General features: G+C 38.0%; 1 protein-coding gene and 1 pseudogene across 2 annotated transcripts in view; one reads left to right on the top strand and one right to left on the bottom strand.

Annotated features, from left to right (window-relative positions):
* Window positions 1-20,985, bottom strand: part of TSG101 (tumor susceptibility 101) — a 49,057-nt gene that overhangs the window by 16,715 nt on the left and 11,357 nt on the right. Inside the window, exons 3-8 of one of the 2 annotated variants that reach the window (XM_066364728.1) lie at window positions 18,953-19,018; window positions 14,435-14,598; window positions 8,255-8,381; window positions 8,138-8,164; window positions 5,067-5,133; window positions 320-411 (exon numbers count right to left, since the gene is read on the bottom strand). In XM_066364728.1, the coding sequence (XP_066220825.1) occupies window positions 320-411; window positions 5,067-5,133; window positions 8,138-8,164; window positions 8,255-8,381; window positions 14,435-14,598; window positions 18,953-19,018 (543 nt within the window). The remainder of the gene's footprint in view (window positions 1-319; window positions 412-5,066; window positions 5,134-8,137; window positions 8,165-8,254; window positions 8,382-14,434; window positions 14,599-18,952; window positions 19,019-20,985) is intronic. The other variant, XM_066364738.1, reaches the window with a different exon arrangement.
* LOC136389663 (ubiquitin-ribosomal protein eS31 fusion protein-like) lies at window positions 1,654-5,024 on the top strand (annotated as a pseudogene).

Raw genomic sequence — 20,985 nt, 5'->3', positions numbered from 1 at the left:
AGAATGGCTCTGATTGCAGCAGAGCGACGCTCCAAGATGGGCAGAGCATCGCCCCCTGGTGGGCATGCCGGGTGGATCCCGGTTGGGCACATGCGGGAGTCTGTCTGTCTGACTGCCTCCCCGTTTCCAGCTTCGGAAAAATACAAAAAAAAAACCCAAAAACAAAAAAAAATGTATTAAAGTAACATGCTATACACCTTAACTTATATAATGTTACATGTCAAATTTATTCAATAAAAAAAGTGAAATGCATTTTTCACAACAGGAGACTCAGCCTGCCTTTCCTATGTAGAGAAATACAATTTTGAAGGCTACTTACCAACAGTGGTCACAGGAGGCTGGGAAGGGTACTGGGAACTTGTTGTAGCAGGATATGGACCACCAGGTGGGTACGGACAGCCTGGATAACCACTAAAGAACAGAAAATATTAAATATTAAAATGACTCGGGCCCTGGCTGGTGGCACAGTAGAGACAGTGTTGTCCTGCAGCACTGAGGTCACCAGGATTACAGCTCAATCCCCAGTCTGGGCAGGTATGAGAAATAATCAATGGGTACACAACTATGGAAAAAATATATAACAAGCTGACCCAACACTATAGTATCTTTAGAACCCCGTTCAGGAAGTTAAGCCTGACATGTCGTTCTTTTCCCAGTTACTAACTTTACTGTCTTAGAACTACCGATGTCTACTCAAGCAAAGTTCTACAGAAATTCCATTAATGACACTGAGTTTGCTCTCAAAGTGAATGGTTAAAATGTTCTTGCTCGGCCTGGTTATTTGAGAGTTACTTTCACAGCAGCAGAAAGCAACTAGAGTATTTCTAAGGGCAGTTCAACAGCATCAGGACAGGAAGCAACAAATATTTAGTGAGAGAACTTTTCCATTCTGATTTCCTAGCACAGAGGGAAATGATACTATTTAGATTTTACTTGTGGTTCATTGATAACCTTTACAAATGTCTGATCTGAACATATTCCTATTTATTTATTTATTTATTTATTTATTTATTTTCATTTTTCTGAAGCTGGAAACAGGGAGAGACAGTCAGACAGACTCCCCGCATGCGCCCGACCGGGATCCACCCGGCACGCCCACCAGGGGCGAAGCTCTGCCCACCAGGGGGCGATGCTCTGCCCCTCCGGGGCGTCGCCTTGTTGCGACCAGAGCCACTCTAGCGCCTGAGGCAGAGGCCACAGAGCCATCCCCAGCGCCCGGGCCATCTTTGCTCCAATGGAGCCTTGGCTGCGGGAGGGGAAGAGAGAGACAGAGAGGAAAGCACGGCGGAGGGGTGGAGAAGCAAATGGGCGCTTCTCCTGTGTGCCCTGGCTGAACATATTCCTATTTAAATAAAGTTTCAAAATTTCTCATGCTATGACAATTATGTGTCATTCATGTAGTTCATATCAGAGTGAGAAGGAACTTGACTTAGGAGTATTGTCCTTCTGTCTCCTATCCAACACTGTTTCAGAAATACCATTTACAATATCCCTGACAAATGGTTAGCATCACTACTCTAGGACTTTGGAGCCATTATTAAGTGAAAGGTGGGTTACCTGAACATAGGCACTGTATACTATGACAAACTGGTGAGGGCTACCAAGAGACTAACGGGCAGGCAGCATATCTGCACGGATGCACTGGACAAGGGGATGGTTCATGTCCCAGGCGAGGCGGAGTACGACGGTGCAGGATTTAATCCTGCTATCAAGAACGGCATGCAACTGAAAATTGATGAATTGTTAATTTCTGCTTTTTCTATTTCATATTTTTGGACTATGACTGACCACAGGTAACTGAAACCATGGAAAGCAGAAGAGAGATAAGAGAAGACTACTGCAATATTTCTTACCTTTGTATATTTTTAGGCAATTTGCCCTAGGTAGCAAATCTTTTTCAAATTTTTAAGGAGTGTTTTTTGACCTATTTTATAACACTCCACAGATATTTATTGTGTTTCTTTTTCTTATGTACCTCTTCAAAATTTACTATTTATTATATCTAAGGTACTGTGTCTAAGGGCTTCAGGTAGGAACTAAGATATGAATCCATCTCTTCCTCAGGACACTAATAATCAAAACAGGGCAAGATCCCTGTCAACAATCTTGTTAGGATAAAGGAAAAACAAACGCTAAATAAAAGCTCAGGAGATGGAGAGTGGAAAACCAAAACTAGCTAGAGATCAGGGAAGGTTTGGGGAGATCTATATTACCTATGGAAGTTGCACCTATTTCTCTACTCATAACCTTATATTCTCCAATCGACTAAAGTGTTTCCCTATTCTTTACTGGGGTTACTTTAGTGTGTGTGTGATTGTACCTTTGCTTACATAAAATGAGTGGGCTGAATTTGATAATTGGTGGTTTCCTCTGTTATCAAATGTTATTACTCTTTGCTGCTCCCTCCACCTCTAAACACAAATGATTTATTTAAGGTCATCCTTAAATCAGTTCTTGCATTTATGAAACTTTCTTTAAGCTCCTCCCTCCAAATCACTTTATAACAGCAGTTTCCATTTTCTGATATCAGGCATTGTTTTCTAATCATTTAAATACATGCTTGCTAGTACACATATTAAAACTGGAAAAACTATTCTTGACATAACATTTAGTTTCCTTGTATAAATACTGCAAGTGCTAAGTAAAACTTTGAAAAGATCTTAATATTTGGAAGAGACCTTAGAGATCATCTAGTCCAACTCTCTATAGCAAGAAAAAAGACTCATATTTACTGTTTTAAGATAACAATTCTTCTTCAACCACTGGTTTATTAATTCTCTTTTAGGACAAAGGGATAAGAGAAAGAAATTCTGAAGGTCTTCTGCCAAGGCCCTTTATATAGAGAAAGATAATTGATGGCAATTTGAATACAGTCACCCTTTACAGCTCATGAGCATGTTACATCTTGAGATGAAAAGTTATGTTTCACAGGAAAGAATATAAAATCTTTGAAAAAATAGCTGACTCAAAACGAACTCCTTACCTTCACAAACCACACTTTCATGGTTATGTATGATGGGTGAATAAGGGTCACATTTTTGTGTCTTTGACCTTCATTTTGATTTAAAAGTTTCTTTGCAATGGCTTCATTATTCATAAGTCTATTTCCTTATTGTCCTTCCAACAACTATTACCTACATGTCCAGAGTTCGTTCTTACTAGCAACTATTAATTATAAAGGCTTCTAATTTCAGGGCTTCAGACAGGATTCCATTTAGAACTTAATCAGAAAAATAAGGGCCACAAGAAATCTAAAACTTATAGCCTAGTTATATATTATAATCATAGGACTTTATCTCTATTGTTCCTGACAGATGTTCACCTAGTCTCTATTTACCTGTCTAATGTGACAGAATGCTTACTACCTTAGAAAGCTAGTCTCTGAAATTAAGAAAGGCCCAGAAATAAGTTTGCCAAATTTAAGTTATAATATCCTGCATATTATATGTGTAAATCTATATATATATAGTCATAGCAGGTGTTTAGGAAATATGGCTAAATATATCTGTGAGAGTTATCTGATACTAAGAGCAGGGTTAAAAATTTCTTGTTAATTTTTAAGATAGCTGGAAGTCTTATTTAGGCACAAGTATATGCCAGTCTTGTACTTGAAGCCTGCCCTACAACCCCCTTTTGAAAGTACTGTAGTCCTAGATTACCAATGGTACAAGTACACATTTAAAACATGAGTTAAGAATTATTTCTCCCTAGCGTGCAGAGGACCCGGGTTCGATTCCCGGCCAGGGCACACAGGAGAAGCGCCCATTTGCTTCTCCACCCCTCCGCCACGCTTTCCTCTCTGTCTCTCTCTTCCCCTCCTGCAGCCAAGGCTCCATTGGAGCAAAGATGGCCCGGGCTCTGGGGATGGCTCTGTGGCCTCTGCCTCAGGCGCTAGAGTGGCTCTGGTCGCAACATGGCGACACCCAGGATGGGCAGAGCGTCGCCCCATGGTGGGCGTGCCGGGTGGATCCCGGTCGGGCGCATGCGGGAGTCTGTCTGACTGTCTCTCCCTGTTTCCAGCTTCAGAAAAATGGAAAAAAAAAAAAATTATTTCTCAAAAAAAAAATTATTTCTCATTAATTTTCTAGTGTACATTACTCATAGACTACATTATTAATTTAATTTACCTGTGTCATATTATCAAATGGGTAATAAAGATTGGTAGTACATGTAGTCTATAACTGAATGAATAAATATCATGGGGACAAGACTGACTCCATCTTATGAATTTGTTCTTTGTAATGTACAAGAAAGGTAAAATTTTTTATTTATTGATTTTAGAGAAAGGGGGACAAATGAGAAAGGGAGGGAGAAAGATGGGATGAGAAGAGAGAGGAGAGAGAGAAGGAGAGAGAGGGAGAGGAAGGGAGGGAGAGGGAAAGGAAGAGAGGGAAAAGGAGAGAGGGAGAGGGAGAAACATCCATCTGTTGTTTCGCCCACCCATACATTCATTGGTTGATTCCTGTATGTGCCCTGACTGGGGATCATCAAACCCACAACCAATTAAGCTGCCTGGCCAGGGCTCAGAAAAGGTAAGTTTTTAAAAAGGGTATTAAAATATTATTCTCCTGGTTGAATTCATTATAATTAGCATTCTGTTAACCTTTGAGCCACCTACACTGTTCTTAAAGGGAAGTAGCAAGAATTTTAAGGTCCAATTGCGGTGGAATCACCACCAAGATACAGGTTTTCGTGAAAACCCTTACTGGGAATACACCACTGTCGAGGCTCTGAGACAAGAGAAAATGTAAAGGCCAAGATGCAGGGTAAGGAAGAAATTCCTCCTGATCCGTAAAGACTGATCTTGGCTGGCAAGCAGCTGGAAGATGGATGTGCTTTGTCTGACTACAACATTCAGGAGTCCATTCCTCCTTTGTGTTAAGATTTGCCTTTGTCAGAAGTGCCTTTCAGATGAATGCAGTACTGGAATTTTTATGACCAGCCACTTTAACAGACATTGTGGCAAATGTCGTCTGACCTATTACTTCAACAAACCGGAAGCAAGTAATTGTATTATGGGTTAATAAAAGACAAGAATTTTAAAAAAGGGAAAAAAATTTCATTACCTGGGATTGGAAGAGTATCCAGATGGGTATGCAGAGATTCCACCTGGCATGCTTGGCATGTAGGAAGCTGAAAATAAGTTTTAACATTTTTAAATAATATGCATAACCCTGAACACATGGGTTACCATGAGAGATACATCATTGTCAAACCACAGCAAAATTTCATATAATTAAAGAATCCAAATCTCAGCACCAAAACAAACACTCCATCCATATTATTAGTTCTTTACTTAAAGCATAATGCTCTACAAATCACGTAATTCTCAAAGCATTAAACACGAGTAATGACAACACACGTGACAATCCCAACAAGGACTAACTGGCAAATAGGTCAACCTGGTCAGCTCTGTAAACCCTGAAGGGGTCTCCAACTCTCCCTCTCTCTCTCGAGACAGGAGCTGGTTCAATTTGGAGTTTAGAAGAAAGTAATTCTGAAAAAAAAAAAAAAAAGAAAGTAATTCTGCCCTCTTCTGGTCCAAGGTCATCTTTTAAAAAAGAGACCTCTTCATTATATCTAAGAAATCTTTTTCTATTTCTTTTAAAGACTATATTGACCGATGAGCACAGCTAGTTTTGTTGGCTTGATTGAATATTTTCAGAGACTTCAAGTTACTAGGTCTTATACAAAACTTATATTCAGCTAGACTGGTTAAAAACAAAACAAAAGCTTGGAAATACTTGGGAGAAAGGCTCAAATCTAGCAAGCTTAAAGAATGCTTTATATATATTATATATATATATTATATATAATATATATATATATATTTTTAAAGAGAACTCCAGTGACACAGACAATAGTGTGGTGATTATCAGAGGACAAGGGATTAGGGGACTGGGGGAGGCAGGGAGGTGGACGAGGGCATGGGGGGCAGGGGATAAATGGGATGAAAGGAAACCTGACTTGGAGTGGTGGGCACACAATACAATATACAGATGATGTATTACAGAGCTGTACACCTGAAACCTATATAATTTTATTAACCAATGTCACCCCAATAAATTCAATAAAAAGTAAAAAATAAAAATGAACACCAATATCATAACTAGGCAGCGGTGCCAAAAGGCTAATTAACATAGAGGAGTAAAAGAGAAGTTAATTTTGGCTTTAACTGAACATGACTTGTCTGAGAATAAATTCATCCTCAGTGAAGTTTTTCTCACTCAACATAATGAATTAACTCTAAATCCAATCAATGTTTTAGTGCCTTTTATGTGACAAGCACTGGGAATTTGATGGAAAAAAAAAAGGAATTCCTCGATTCCCGGCCAGGGCACACAGGACAAGCGCCCATTTGCTTCTCCACTGTCGGTATTACTGTCAGTTGTCCACAAAAAGGATTGAACATAACATTTTTTACTTGAACATTTAACACTTTTTAAATGTATCTCATAGCTAGCTCAAAAATCATCCTAAAACAGGAGATCAAAAATGTTTTGAGTAATAATAATACTGTTGTAATAATAGAAATATAGAACTTCTCATCTAGAAGATATTTAAGAATGTATTCAAATTTCCAAGCTATTCCTTGATGTACGTGGGAATGGAATCCAGACCTTCATTTCTTAATAGTTATACATATTAAAAATGTTTAAATGTATAAAAAGTATTAAACTGGAATGGATGAATAGTAAATTGGTCTTTCAGTAATTTATTTAAATTGGTTCTAGATTACTTAATGTGATTTGCAGTAAGTACAAAATTGAACAGCAATAGCGATTTCAGTGTGGTCTTTTTCTAGAATGCTGCACTTCCGATGTCAATACAAAACTGGAAGAAACTTAGGGAAAAAATGTTGCTCAGGAGACTGCCTAAATTTCTGAAAATGTTACCTTAATCTTAAGTGGTCAATGCTATGTTACTTGAGCAAATAAACCAACGATGCATTAGGAAATATCTGATATTTCAAACTAACATGAGCAAGATTATCTAATCTTGGGTACTAGAGTCAAAAGAATTTCAGATGAAAAATTTCTGGTCCAAAAGAATACCTAGCATCTTCATTAAAAGAGGTACTAAATCCAAAAAGAAAAAAAAAGAGGTACTAAATCCTGGGAAGGCAGGACAGGAAAAGGAAATAGGTTTAGAAAGTTCTTTTTCTTTTCTTTTTTTTAAAGAGATAAAGAGGGACATGGACAGGAAGGGAGAGAGATGAGAAGCATTAACTTGTAGTTGCTGCACTGTAGATGTTCATCAATTGCTTTTCTTATGTGCCCTGACAGGGCGGCTCCAGCTGAGCCAGTGACCCCTTGCTCAAGCCAGTGACCTCGGGGTTTCAAACCTGGGATCTCAGCACCCCAGGCTGACACTACCCACTGCGCCACCACCGATCAGACTAGAAAATTCTTTTTGTTAAATTCCCAATCAGCTTATGAGTCAAAATGTTCCTCAAGACAGAATGGATTAAAAAGAGGATAATTTTCAGCAGAAAAATAAAACTTATATAATCTCACTTATAAGATTAATAAATCTGGTTAATTATAATCTTAAAATAATCTTATAAAAATAACAGCTCAAAACAATGAAATCAATGCAGGTTTAATAAAGCCAAACAAGTAGGTACAACCAATTCTTAATTATCCAGGGTGATTTTAAAGTATCAGTAAGAATTATTTTTAAAAACCAAGAAATAGCTGAAATAATGTACACCAATTAGGGGAGAATTGTTACTGACTCCATGCCCACCCTCCCTCCACAAAAAGTCAAATCATGAATTGGCTGTACTAAAGAGAAGAAAGCTGAGAGCTAGATGTCCAATTGTGTATACCCAGAATAGCTGAATGTGAATGATTTTGTTGACTTTGTTATTGAGTTTTATATAACACTGATCCTGGAGTTGCAAAGAAAAGGAGAGGTCAGGCTACCTTTCAAGTTATATCTGCTTCCAAACTGATCAAATAAGGCTATTCCATGGCATGCATAATTTTAAAAAAATTCTAGCTCTATTCCAGCATTCTTTCTCCTGTATTCTGGAATCCAGCACACCCAGAGTTAGATTTCTACCCACAAACGAAAGCCCAAATGCCAGTCTTTGGTGGGAATCTGTACATGCAGATGTGGGGCCTCAGAATACCTCCAAAAAATCCACTAACTTGATAAGCTAAAAAACAAAGTGAAGTCATTAGAAACATTTTGTTAACACTGTTTTTTGTTTCTATGAGTTTAAAAATCAAATCTCAATTCTACTTACTGTTTGGTGGCCCCGTTGCCTGGTATGGTGGATAAGATGCTGACATTGTAGGTCGAGAAAAGACTGGAGGTTCATCTCCAAACACCACAATCATGACCTGAATAAGCCCCAACAAGTCTGACTGTGGCTAAAAACAGAAAACAAACTTAGGTCAGTTATAGATTTAATTTTTGGCAAAAAAAGGAAAAGTGCCCATTTCTTATCAGTTTTCAACTCAACTTGATTATTTTTACAGGATCTCAAACACAAAAATTTCATTTAATTAATTTAATAAAGTTAGGTGATTTTTTTTTTTTTTAACAGAGACAGAAAGAGAGTCAGAGAGAGGGACAGACAGGGACAGACAGACAGGAACGAAGAGAGATAAGAAGCATCAATCATCAGTTTTTCCTTGCGACACCTTAGTTGTTTATTGATTGGTTTCTCATATGTGCCTTGACCGCGAGCCTTCAGCAGACTGAGTAACCCCTTGCTCGAGCCAGCGACCTTGGGTCCAAGCTAGTGAGCTTTTGCTCAAACCAGATGAACCCGCGCTCAAGCTGGTGACCTCGGGGTCTCGAACCTGGGTCCTCCACATCCCAGTCCAACGCTCTATCCACTGCACCACTGCCTGGTCAGGCAAGTTAGGTGATTTTTTTAACTTATTCTTTAGTTATTTCTGTGTAGCAAGTCTGTTGCTTTATGTACAGCACTTATCCCCACTTATCCAAGGTTTCGATCTCTGCAGTTTATTACCTCTGGCTGAAAATATTAAATAGAAAACTTCAGAAATAATTCAGAATTTTTAAACTGTGCATCATTCTAAGCAGCATGATGAAATCTCATGCCACCCCGCCCAGCATATAAAATCCCCTTGTCCATGCTGTATATGCTACCCACCCATTAGTAACCTAGTTGCCACTTTGGTTATCAGATTGACTGTCGAGGTATCACAGTGCTTCTGTTCAAGTAGCTCTATTTTACTTAATAATGGCCCCAAAGTGCAAGAGTAGTGATGCTGGCATTTTGGATATGCCAGAGGAGCCATAAAGTGCTTTCCTTAAGTGAAAAGGTGAAAGTTCTTGACTAAATAATAAAAAAATCATATGGTGAGTTTACTAAGATCTATAGTAAGAATGACTTCTACCTGTGAAATTGTGAATAAGAAAAAAGAAGTTCACACTGGTATTGCTGCTGCAGCGCCTCAAACTGCAAAAATGACAGCCACAGTGTATGATAGGTGGCTCAGTAAAGATGGAAAAGGTATTATATTTGAGGGTATTAGACATGAACAGAGAATGTGTTCCATTTGACAGCAACTGTTGCATCAGAAAGCACTAGGCCTATCTGAACACGTCAGCAAGGGATTCTCTGAAACAAGTGAACACATTCACATAACTTGTATTATAGTATAGTGTTATAATTATATTTTATTATCATCTTTTACTGTGCCTAATTTATAAATTAAACTTTAGCATAAGTATATATGTGTAGGAATAAAACATAGTATATATATATAGTTTGGTACTACCCAAAGTTTTAGGCATCTACTGGGGGTCTTGGAATGCATCCCCATGGATAACAGGAGGCTACTACATATATATAAAAACAGCAGTAGTCAAAGCAATACACTGCAAAATTCAGATAGTATTGTTTTTCATTTGAGTTCACACAGATAACCAAAACTTTTCCAATGGACAAATAAAATATTCTGGTCTAAATTCAGGGTGAACATAAGCAGTAGTCACAAATATCAAGGGCTTTAAAAGACAATGTTACCTTAGAAACACATTCTTAGATTAATTTTTATTAGACAGTACTATGAACTCTGAAATTAAAAGTAGACTATCTTAGAAATCAGTAGATCATTGTACAAAATATACAAACTGTTAGATCATTCCTTCAATACCATAGTTACTAAGAGAGTACATATTTTTCCATATAGGTTTGCTAAATATTCCTCTCAAATATCAATCATTAATTTTACACAAACTATGCTAGGCATAGATGTCCAAACTGGCTTATCTGATGGTTCCATTTTCATGCCTTAATAAATTTAGTGTATATCTCATCTGAAATACCTCTTACATGAGTTCATCGGGTTCTGAAGAATTAACACAATCATCTTGATCAGCTTTACTGATAGAAGAGTTCACCAGCTTTCCGAAGCACCAAACTCACCTCATTTGTTCAATTTTTCCCAACTTATGAACAAATAATATTTTAAAAAGCTGCGTTTAAAAACCTGTGAAGTGCCACTATTCTAATGCTTTACATTTGTCTGTGGATTTATATGCTGAGACTGAGGGTAGGCATATGTGCAGTTTCTGAAATGTGGGCTGGAGATCATGGTTGGTATGAGGGATTGGGGAGGGCTCCTGAAACCACACACTTTTATCTTGTTAATTACTTAGCCCAGCAAAACACCTACACTAAATTGAAATATAATTCACATACCATTAAATTTATCCTTTAAAAGTGTACCATTCAGTGGGTTGTTTTTTTTTGTATTTTTCTGAAGTGAGAAGTGGGCAGGCAGAGACAGACTCCCACATGCGCCCAACTGGGATCCACCTAGCAAGCCCCCTAACGGGGCGATGATATTCTGCCCATCTGGGGCATTGCTCCATTGTGACCGGAGCCATCCTCAGTGCCCCGCCAACTTTGCTCCAATGGAGCCTTGGCTGCGGGAGGGGAAGAGAGAGACAGAGAGGAAGGAGAGGGGTTGGGGTGGAGAAGCAGATGGCTACTTCTCCGGTGTGCCCTGGCTAGGAATCAAACCCAGGACTTCCACATGCTGGGCCAACACTCTACCACTGAGCCAACCAGCCAGGGCCAGTTCAGTGGTAATTCTAGAATATTTTCATTATCTCAAAAGGAAACCTGAACCCATTAGCAGCTATTTCCCATTTTCCCTTTCTCTCAGCCCTTGGCAACCACTCAACCATTAATCTATTTCCTATTAATGGATTTGCCTATTTTGGACATTTCATGTAAATAGAATCATACAATATGCGACATTTTGTGTTTGGCTTCTTTTCTATAGTCCTATTTCTATAATCTTTTTCTCCTCTTTCTTTAGCATAATGTTTTTCAAGATTCATTCATGTTGTAGTATGAATCAGTACTTCATATTCTTTTTATTTTTTATTTTTTTTGAGAGAGAGACAGGAAGAAACAGAGATGGGCAACATCAACTTGTAGTTGTGTCACTTTAGTTCAGTTTCTCATACATGCCTTGACGGGGTGGGGAGGCTCTAGCTCAGTCAGTGATGCTTTCTTTGCTCAAGCCAGTGACCTTGGATTTTAAGCCAGCGACCATGGGATCGTACCTATGATCCCAACTCAAGCCGGTGATCCAATGCTGAAGCTGGAGAGCCCTCACTCAAGCCAGCAACCTCAGGGTTTTGAACCTGGCCCTACTGTCCCAAGTCAACTCTCTAGCCACTGCGCCACCACTGGTGAGGCTCATACTGTCTTAATTATTAGTTTTATAATACATTTTGATATCTGTAGGGTAAAGTCCCTTTGACCTTATGCTGTTTGGAGAGTGCTTGGCTATTCTGAATCTTTTGCATTTCCATATCAATTTTAGACCCAGCTTATCAAATTCACAAAATTAACAAATATAGACAGAAACAAAAATTCCCTTTAGGATATACTGTAAATCAACTTGAAGAGTTGACATTTCTTATTCCATGAGTAAGTTTCTTTGCCTTAAGTCTTCTTTAATGTCTTTCAATAAAATTTTCTCCATAATGAACTTGTATACCTTTTGTGAGGCTTATTCCTATGTTAACAGTGCTAAAAAATATGAAGTATTCATTTACCAGTTCATTAATTCTCTATTGTGACTGAGTTCAATCTGCTACTAATTCCATCACCTGAGTTCTTAATTTCTACCATTCTATTTTTCAGTTCTAAGAGTTTACTTGGTTCCTTGTTAATACAATTTTCCATCTTGAACCTATTAATTACAATTATTTTCAAGTCTATGTCTGATAACTGGATTACCTGGAAGCAGCACTGTCCTATTTCTATAATCTTTTTCTCCTCTTTCTTGATGTATTTGATAATTTTAAATTGTATGTTGGTTACATTAGTGAAAAATTAGAGGCTTTATACATTAACCTCTTCCAGTAGGGTTCACCTACCCTATGGCAGGAAGATACTGTTGAGAATCACTTTAATCAGGGACTGAGCTAATTTGGGCTGGGGTTTTTTTGTTTTGTTTTGTTTTTTACAGGGACAGAGAGAGAGTCAGAGAGAGGGATAGATAAGGACAGACAGACAGGAACAGAGAGAGATGAGAAACATCAATCATCAGTTTTTCCTTGCGACACCTTAGTTGTTCACTGATTGCTTTCTCATATGTGCCTTAACTGTGGGCCTTCACAGACCAAGTAACCCCTTGCTGGAGCCAACAACCTTGGGTCCAAGCTGGTGAGCTTTTTACTTAAGCCAGATGAGCCCGCGCTCAAACTGACGACCTTGGGGTCTCGAACCTGGGTCCTCTGCATCCCAGTCCAACGCTCTATCCACTGCGCCACTACCTGGTTAGGCTTGGGCTGGGGTTTTGTAAGGCTCGTCATACCTGACTTCTCATTCCTGGAATGTGTTCTTCCAGTGGAATCAACTAAAAGCCTAGGATGTTTATCTACACCCACTTCTGTGATAAGGTTCTGAACTCCTATTGCCTCTTCAATCTGAGGCTGCTGAGAACTTGGCACTGTTTTTCAGAAGTTTTCCGCTTGGCTTAATTTAGCATCTTGCCTTGAAGGGGAAACTTGGATTATCTGGTTTATTTTTTAATTTGTTAAAGTGCGTGCATGAGATTAAAAATAAATAAATAAATAAATAAATAACCAGAGAGAAAGGGAAGAAGGGAGAGAAATGAGAATCAGTTGTAGGACTTTAGTTGTTCATTGATTGTTTCTCATATATGCCTTGACCAAGGGGCTCAGGTCGAGCCAGTGACCCCCCTTGCTCAAGCCAGCAACCTCTGGGCTTAAGCCAGTGACCATGGGATCATCACATGGATGATCCCATGCCCAAGCTGGTGACCTTGGTGTTTGGAATCTGGGACCTCAGTGCACAGGTCAATGGCTCTATCCACTGCAACACCACTGGTCAGGTTCTGGTTTATTTCTTTGTATCTTCTTTTTCTCCCAAATTTTGGCTCCTAAAGTACTGGCTGCATTGGCGGATAAAATAGCAACTGTTGTCTTTTCAGCTTTGTGAAGCTGCTAGAAACTCTGCAGGTTTCTCTGCCTCTTAGCTAAGATTCTCAGCCTTGTACCCCATAGCAAGAATCAGTAAATATGCATAGGGAAAGTTGGTAGAATGTTGGCTTATCTCTTGTGCTTCTCTTCACTAGAGGACCTTGGCTGTTCCAGTACTGATCGCTTCCAGTTCTCCAAAGGCTTTTACAGATGCTGTTTGTACTCTGGCCTCTCTAGTTATTTTGATAGGAACATTGGTCTGCCAGAGCTTTAGCATCAGAGGCAGAAATAAAAGTTTCCGACTATTACTATTTCTTGATAGGAAAACTATAAGTAATGAGATTTGAACAGTTTCTCATCTCAAATATATGCCATCAGTAGACTAGTTTTTTAAATGCACATCCCACTATATAAATCCTATCTATTCTTAAAGGTTCTACTCAGGCAAATAAGAGTTAAATTACCAAGTGCTATAAAAATATAAGATATATAGTCATGTACCACTTAACAGGGATATGCATCATTAGGTGATTTTATCATTGTGTGAACACCATGGAGTGCACTTACACAAACCTAGATGGTATAGCCTACTATTATAATTGTATGTGTTATACTTTTATATGACTGGCAGTGTAGTAGGCTTATTTATACCAGAATGACCACAAACATGTGAGTAATGCATTGCGCTATACTGCTGGGATAGCTATGATATCACTAGGTGACAGGAATTTTCCAGCTCCATTATAATCTTATGTGACCACTATTGTATATAATAGTCTGTTGTTGGCTGAAATGCTGTCATACGGTGCATGACCATATTTGTGTTAGAGAGCCTTTTCCAATTACCCAACTCAGTGATTAATGATCTTAAATGAACTTACCTCCTCCTTGGAATCCGCTTTGAGTGTTAAAAAAAGTAGATGCTAGTGAACAAAATATATAAAATACAACAAATTCACAGAACACTGTTAATACTTACATGTTTCCATTCATGTAGATAAGGAAGATATATCTTTCCATTTGCATCAACATGCTTTCCTGTTTTGATAGTCATTGAACTAGTAGGCTTAACAAAACAGATAGGGGGATTATATGGGTATGTGTCCAGCAGCCACAGGCATATTGGAATATTATATATATTACCTGAGAGAGAAAGAAATTTCAGTTACTCTATTTTTATTATTTTTCAGTAATGGCTTAGTAGGTGAGCAAGAGAGCTATAACTAAGAAACACTTTTTAAAAAATCACAACAAATTTTGTAATATTTCAAAGTTCTGTTTAAGATCAGTTTCTCCTTATGACCCAGCAATCCCTCTACTGGGTATATATCCCAAAAACTCAGAAACATTGATACATAAAGACACATGCAGCCCCATGTTTATTGCAGCATTGTTCACAGTGGCCAGGACATGGAAACAACCAAAAAGCCCATCAATAGACGACTGGATAAAGAAGATGTGGCACATATACACTATGGAATACTACTCAGCCATAAGAAATGATGACATCGGAACATTTACAGCAAAATGGTGGGATCTTGATAACATGATACGAAGCGAAATAAGTAAATCAGAAAAAAACAGGAACTGTATTATTCCATACGTAGGTGGGACATAATAGTGAAACTAAGAGACATTGATAAGAGTGTGGTGGTTACGGGGGGGGAGGGGGGAATGGGAGAGGGATGGGGGTGGGGAGGGGCACAAAGAAAACAAGATAGAAGGTGACAGAGGACAATCTGACTTTGGGTGGTGGGTATGCAACATAATTGAACGACAAGATAACCTGGACTTGTTATCTTTGAATATATGTATCCTGATTTATTGATGTCACCCCATTAAAAAAATAAAATTATTTAAAAAAAAAAAAAAAAAAAAGATCAGTTTCTCGAATGTTCAGTTTGTAAAATCCATCAACACGATTAAGGAGCTATTTGATGCTATTCTGCTAGTGGGTGCTTGATGCTTATGAGTATTCTTCATAAAGTATCTTTCAACTCAATCCATTCTTTGCTCTCTGACTCCTGTCATTTCACTTTATAAGGTTCACTGGGAAGGTTTACACATGGAAGACCATGGATTATGGCAAGGGTCGGGAACCTATGGCTTTTGAGCCAGATGTGGCTCTTTTGATGGCTGCATCTGGCTCGCAGACAAATTTTTAATAAAAAAAATAATAACGTTAAAAATATAAAACATTCTCATGTATTACAATCCAATCATTTCCTACCGCTCATGTTCATGGTTGCGGGTGGCAGGAGCCAATCACAGCTGTCCTCCGGGACAACACCAATTTTTATTGAATAATGTGTAACGTATACAGGTTGTTGTATGGCTCTCATGGAATTACATTTTAAAATATGTGGCGTTCATGGATCTCTCTCAGCCAAAAAGGTTCCCGACCCCTGGATTATGTTATCCTATCAGAAACGGATATAATTCCCTTGCCAACACTAATCCAATTGTCAGACACTGATTGGTGGCTACAACTTGATCAATACATATGGCATATTCAGTGATAGTTATTCAATCAGTGATGTCACCTTCTCTTTGCTTTATGTAACAGATTCTCAGTTGAGAAATTTGACTATAAATAGCCAAACTGAACAGTGCTTCAAAGGATCCAACAGAGTTAATATATTGAACATGATAGCCTTATTTTAAGAAGCTCAAAGTCAAAGTTCCAAGAAACCATTTAAATCAACTAACATAAATTCAGATACTTTTCCTCTTAGAATCAATTTCACTTCATATAAATATATACATGTAAATTTTACTTAAAAAATCAATTGTGCTTGACCAGGCAGTGGAGCAGTGAATAGAGCATCAGCCTGGGACACTGTGGACACAGGTTAGAAACCCCAAGTTCGCCAGCTTGATAGTGGGCTCATCTGGCTTGAGTGCAGGCTCACCAGCTTGATCATGGAGTGGCCAGCTTGAGCATGGGATCATAGACATGACCCTACGGTCACTGACTTGAGCCCAAGGGTTACTGGCTTGAAGCCCAAGGTTGCTGGCTTGAACAAGGGGTCATTAGCTCGGCTGGAGCCCTCAAGTCAAGGCACATATGAGAAAGCAATCAATGAACAACGAAAGTGCCACAACTATGAGTTGATGCTTCTCATCTCTCTCCCTTCCTGTCTGTCTGTCCCTCACCTCCCTGTCTTGCCAAAAAGAAAACTCAGTGTGACCTTGAATTTATTTTTTACCCAAAACTACTTCAACAACGAAGAAAGAACTCTAATAGAATACATCCTAATACAGAAAATATAAGTTTATTTCCACCAACCAGAATTCTTTGCTTTGTGAAAATGAAGAATTCTCCAGAATTACTTAAGACTTAGGAACTATGCCATACAAAAAATGGTGAGGGAACATAGAAAGATACATTTTATATATATATAATTATGTGTACCAGTTTTCCTTCTCCTTTTCCCCATATACCTATTTCCTCACCAGAGTTTATTTCCTAAAGGCAAAGTCAGTAATCCAGAATTTGTTTTGGTCCTCCCTAATTAAAAAAAAAAAATTGTTGATCTTAAAGAGAGGAAAGGAGAGATAGACAGTTAGAAACATTGATCTGTTCCTATATGTGTCCTGACTGGGGATCAAACCTGCAGCAGCCTTTGTGTATCAAGATGATGCTCTAATCCAGTGGTTTTCAACCTTTTTATACTCAGGGACCGGTGAAAATAGGAAATTATTTCAGTGACCACTAAAGCAGATATAACCCTAAGGATAAGCAAATTAGATTAAGATCACTGGGTCTATAATCTTCATACAATATCAAAATGGTTAACTCTTTTGCAGACTGGCATGAAATTTCTGCCAGTCAGTAGACCGACAGTTGAAACACACTGCTCAATTGAGCTATCTGGCTAGGGCCAGTCCTTCCTAATTTTATACTTGCGTTATTCAGTGTTAATATTCAACTGTATTTTTTTCCCCTCTGCCTGAAATGTCTATTCTGTTATGAATGGTTGACTCATCCTTTAATACCAAGTTCAAATGTCATTTTCTCCATTTTCTTCCGATATGGTCTTATTCTCTGTAATCTCACAGCACCTTTATATTTTATCCTATAGCAGTTATAGAATATTATAAATATATACTTATTCCCTGTTTCCCGTATTTGTGTCAGTTCTTCCAGAGAAGGTACATCCTTTATTTGCATTTGCATCCCTAGCCCTTATCCCCTATGCCTCACACATAGCAGATGTAATACAAAATTAATAACTAAGTTACAGATACACAGGTCATAGTGAGTCACAAGGAATAATACACAAGCAGAACAGTTGTTTTATGAAACTGCATGTTCCCTTATCACTGTAAGTATTACAGCAGAGGGTGGCTTACTGGCAACAGAGATGTAATAATCTATCAGTAGTTTATTGCCAACATTAAACATTACAACTTAAATAACAGTGACTTTTGATGTGTTTATTGTATATCAGACTCTGTGCAGTCCTTTACATACAATGAATTCTTTTTGAGTTAGAGACTATTATCCAAATGTTATAGATGCCTACTGTCACAAACTTGAGAGATTACAGAGCAAGAACTGAAACCTTACCATACCCTGCCTCTATCTTAGCCACTACACTATATTGTAAGAAATCTGAATGGGGTGAGAAGCTGAACAAGGAAGCATTTAAGATCCCTTTCTAGTTCTCTCTTTTTTTTTAAGTGAGTGAGAGAGGGACAAACAGAGACAGACAGACAGGAAGGGAGAGAGATAAGCATCAATTCTTCATTGTGGCACCTTAGTTGTTCATTGATTGCTTTCTCATATGTGCCATGACCAGGGGGCTCTAGCTGAGCCAGTGGTCCCTTGCTCAAGCCAGTGACCCCGCACTCAAGCTGGTGAGCCCATGCTCGAGCTGGATGAGCCCACACTCAAGCCAGCAACCTCAGAGTTTCAAACCTGGGTCCTCAGCATCCCAGGCCGACACTCTATCCACTGCGCCACCACCTGGTCAGGCCCTTTCTAGTTCTAAGATTCTAATCCTATGAAACTTCAAACTCTTCCAGCACAAGTAGGCATGTATTGATATATGTTGGCAAGAAGACCAAAAAAAAAGGGCTAAAAATATTAGGTGCTGCTGTCAAATGAAGTTCAGTTTCAACAGAAGTTATATTTCTCCATGTATAAGATGCACTCTTTTCTGAAAAAATCGGGGTCTAAAAACTGGATGTGTCTTATACAGTGATTGTAGACCTTTTACTTGCATTTCCTGCTTTTTCACACTTGATGAGGTGTCGTATGAATTTTATGATGAATAAAACTTGAGTTCAACAACTTTATGTAATACATATTTTTTCAAATTTAGGCCCCAAAATTAAGGTGTGTCTTATACATGGGGAAATATGGTAAAATCTCTGTATCATCATGAAAAGCATGAGAAAGTAGATTTAATTTACTTATAACTCTTTGACAACATATTATGTGCATTAAAATGCATCTGTATTGGAAACATAAATTACATAAGGCACTTACCTCTATAAGGCACAGGTATTGTTCCAGTGAGGTTCATTAATTCCCTGGAAGTGCCATCATTAAAAACTGAAAAGCAAGAACAATGATTCAAAGATGAGCATTTCTGTAGATGTTCCCATTAAGTTATTCTTTCAGAAATGCTAGTTAAAAAATATTATTATCCTTGAAAAGGGTTAACTTGTTAATGTACTATCCATTTTGTCCAATAACAGAGTATCCTTTGCTGATTCACTCAGTGGGATCAGTTTTTGAATTAGTAAAGAAAAGATGCTTTGAATTACTTGGAAAAAATGGATAAATAAATAAAAATTAAAAAACAGTTTGCTGTTTAAAAACTATTCTTTTTCATTTTGCAAGAACTAGTTCGAAGTATGCACACTGAAATCCTAGACAGATGAAAATGCTTATACTACAATTCCAGTAAGTATAAGCTCTGCTTCCTCAACATGATTATAAAATTACTTAAAAATCACTATCAACTGATACCATACTAAATGTTAATCTAACATCATAAAATTTTAGGCTCCCCATATGCTTAGCCCCTCTCATTATTCTCAATCCTAATATAGCATCAATCTTAAAAAGAAAAAGTTTCCACAATTAAATATAAACATTTTCTTTTAATACAAATACTTCTCATACCATAGCACACAAGTTTTTCCAGCTATGATTAACTGATTAATTAGAGCACACAGTCTTGGCCAATAGCTTAGTTAGAGTATCATCCCAAAGCACAGAGGTGGCTGGTTCAATTCCCTGGTCAGGGCACATACAGGAACAGATCGATTATTTGTAATAACAATTTGGAATTAACACTATCACACAGAAAAAAGGCTGTAATGTGCAGTAGAGGAACATAGTACTGTTGACCTTAGTTCTTATACTTACTACTAACTGTGCTGTAATTTACTCTGATATTTGTGGTTTTTAAAAAACCACCTTATTTAAATTTATGGCTTTCTTTACTGAAAAAGCATGTTGATAAGAATGGTTCAGATGTGGTCTGGCCAAATAAAGCTATGTAAGATTGGTTCAATGATGTTGGAGTCTCTGCCCGTTTTGATCAACATACTTAAATCTTTTGGCATGCAGTAAAAACTATCACTTGCAGTAGAATCCTAGCCCAGGTCACTCCCCCCACCCCATCAAAGTTAGTTTTAAGTAAACTGATTTTGGTAATATGAGGTTTTCTGCAGATCTAGATACCACTGTACAGTACATGAACAAGAGGCAGAACTGGGCCCTAGGTTCACGTCTTTGTTATTTGGGAAACTCAGGATCAATCTTCTCTGTTGACTTCCACCTTTCCTCACCAGGCTCCTAATGTTTTCAAAGCCCTAGGCGTGAGTGCAGTTTAGAGTCTCAGCTGAAAAAGTCAGCTTCTATCCTTGATGCCAAGGGCCTTACAATGGACAGGAACCCTTGGCCCTGGCTCTCAGGTGTGGTGACAAAAAGACTACTTAAAAAAAACAAAAAACTTTAGGTATTGTCATTTCTTACTTAAAACTCAACTTTATTTTATGTCAATAATGAAACTACACTCTACAGAATTAAGGATATTTTAAAAATGCTTGCTTTATCTACAAAATAAAGTCGTCCAGCATATAGTTTTGCTAAATGTCTTCCTAAGAATATAAAACAATACTGGGGGGGGGGGGGACGACACGACATTCAGTAATTCACTTTAGGATACAGTACAACAGATTCTCTCCCCTTTTGGTGAGGTATAACACATCAGCATATTACAGACTCCCGAGAAATACTGCAACATTGCTGCAAAGAAGCACAATTAATTTTGTTTAATCTATAACTGCTCAAACTTAACCACACACCCCAAACTCCTAGCAACACTATTCACAACTATGGATAATACTTTGGGAAATAATGAACTAACCTATCTTTAACATTCCCTCTAGGTCTAAATTTGCACAGCTCTATGTTAAGAATACTTCTAAAAACCTTAAAATAACTGAATAAATATGTTAGTATTAGCTCTTGTAATTTCCTATCCCCCAAATACTTATTATTAGGTA

This window comes from Saccopteryx leptura, chromosome 1 (assembly GCF_036850995.1).
Source record: "Saccopteryx leptura isolate mSacLep1 chromosome 1, mSacLep1_pri_phased_curated, whole genome shotgun sequence".
Lineage (NCBI taxonomy): Eukaryota > Metazoa > Chordata > Mammalia > Chiroptera > Emballonuridae > Saccopteryx > Saccopteryx leptura.
The sequence above is the reverse complement of the archived record's forward strand: the minus strand, read 5'-3'. Positions and strand labels throughout refer to the sequence as shown.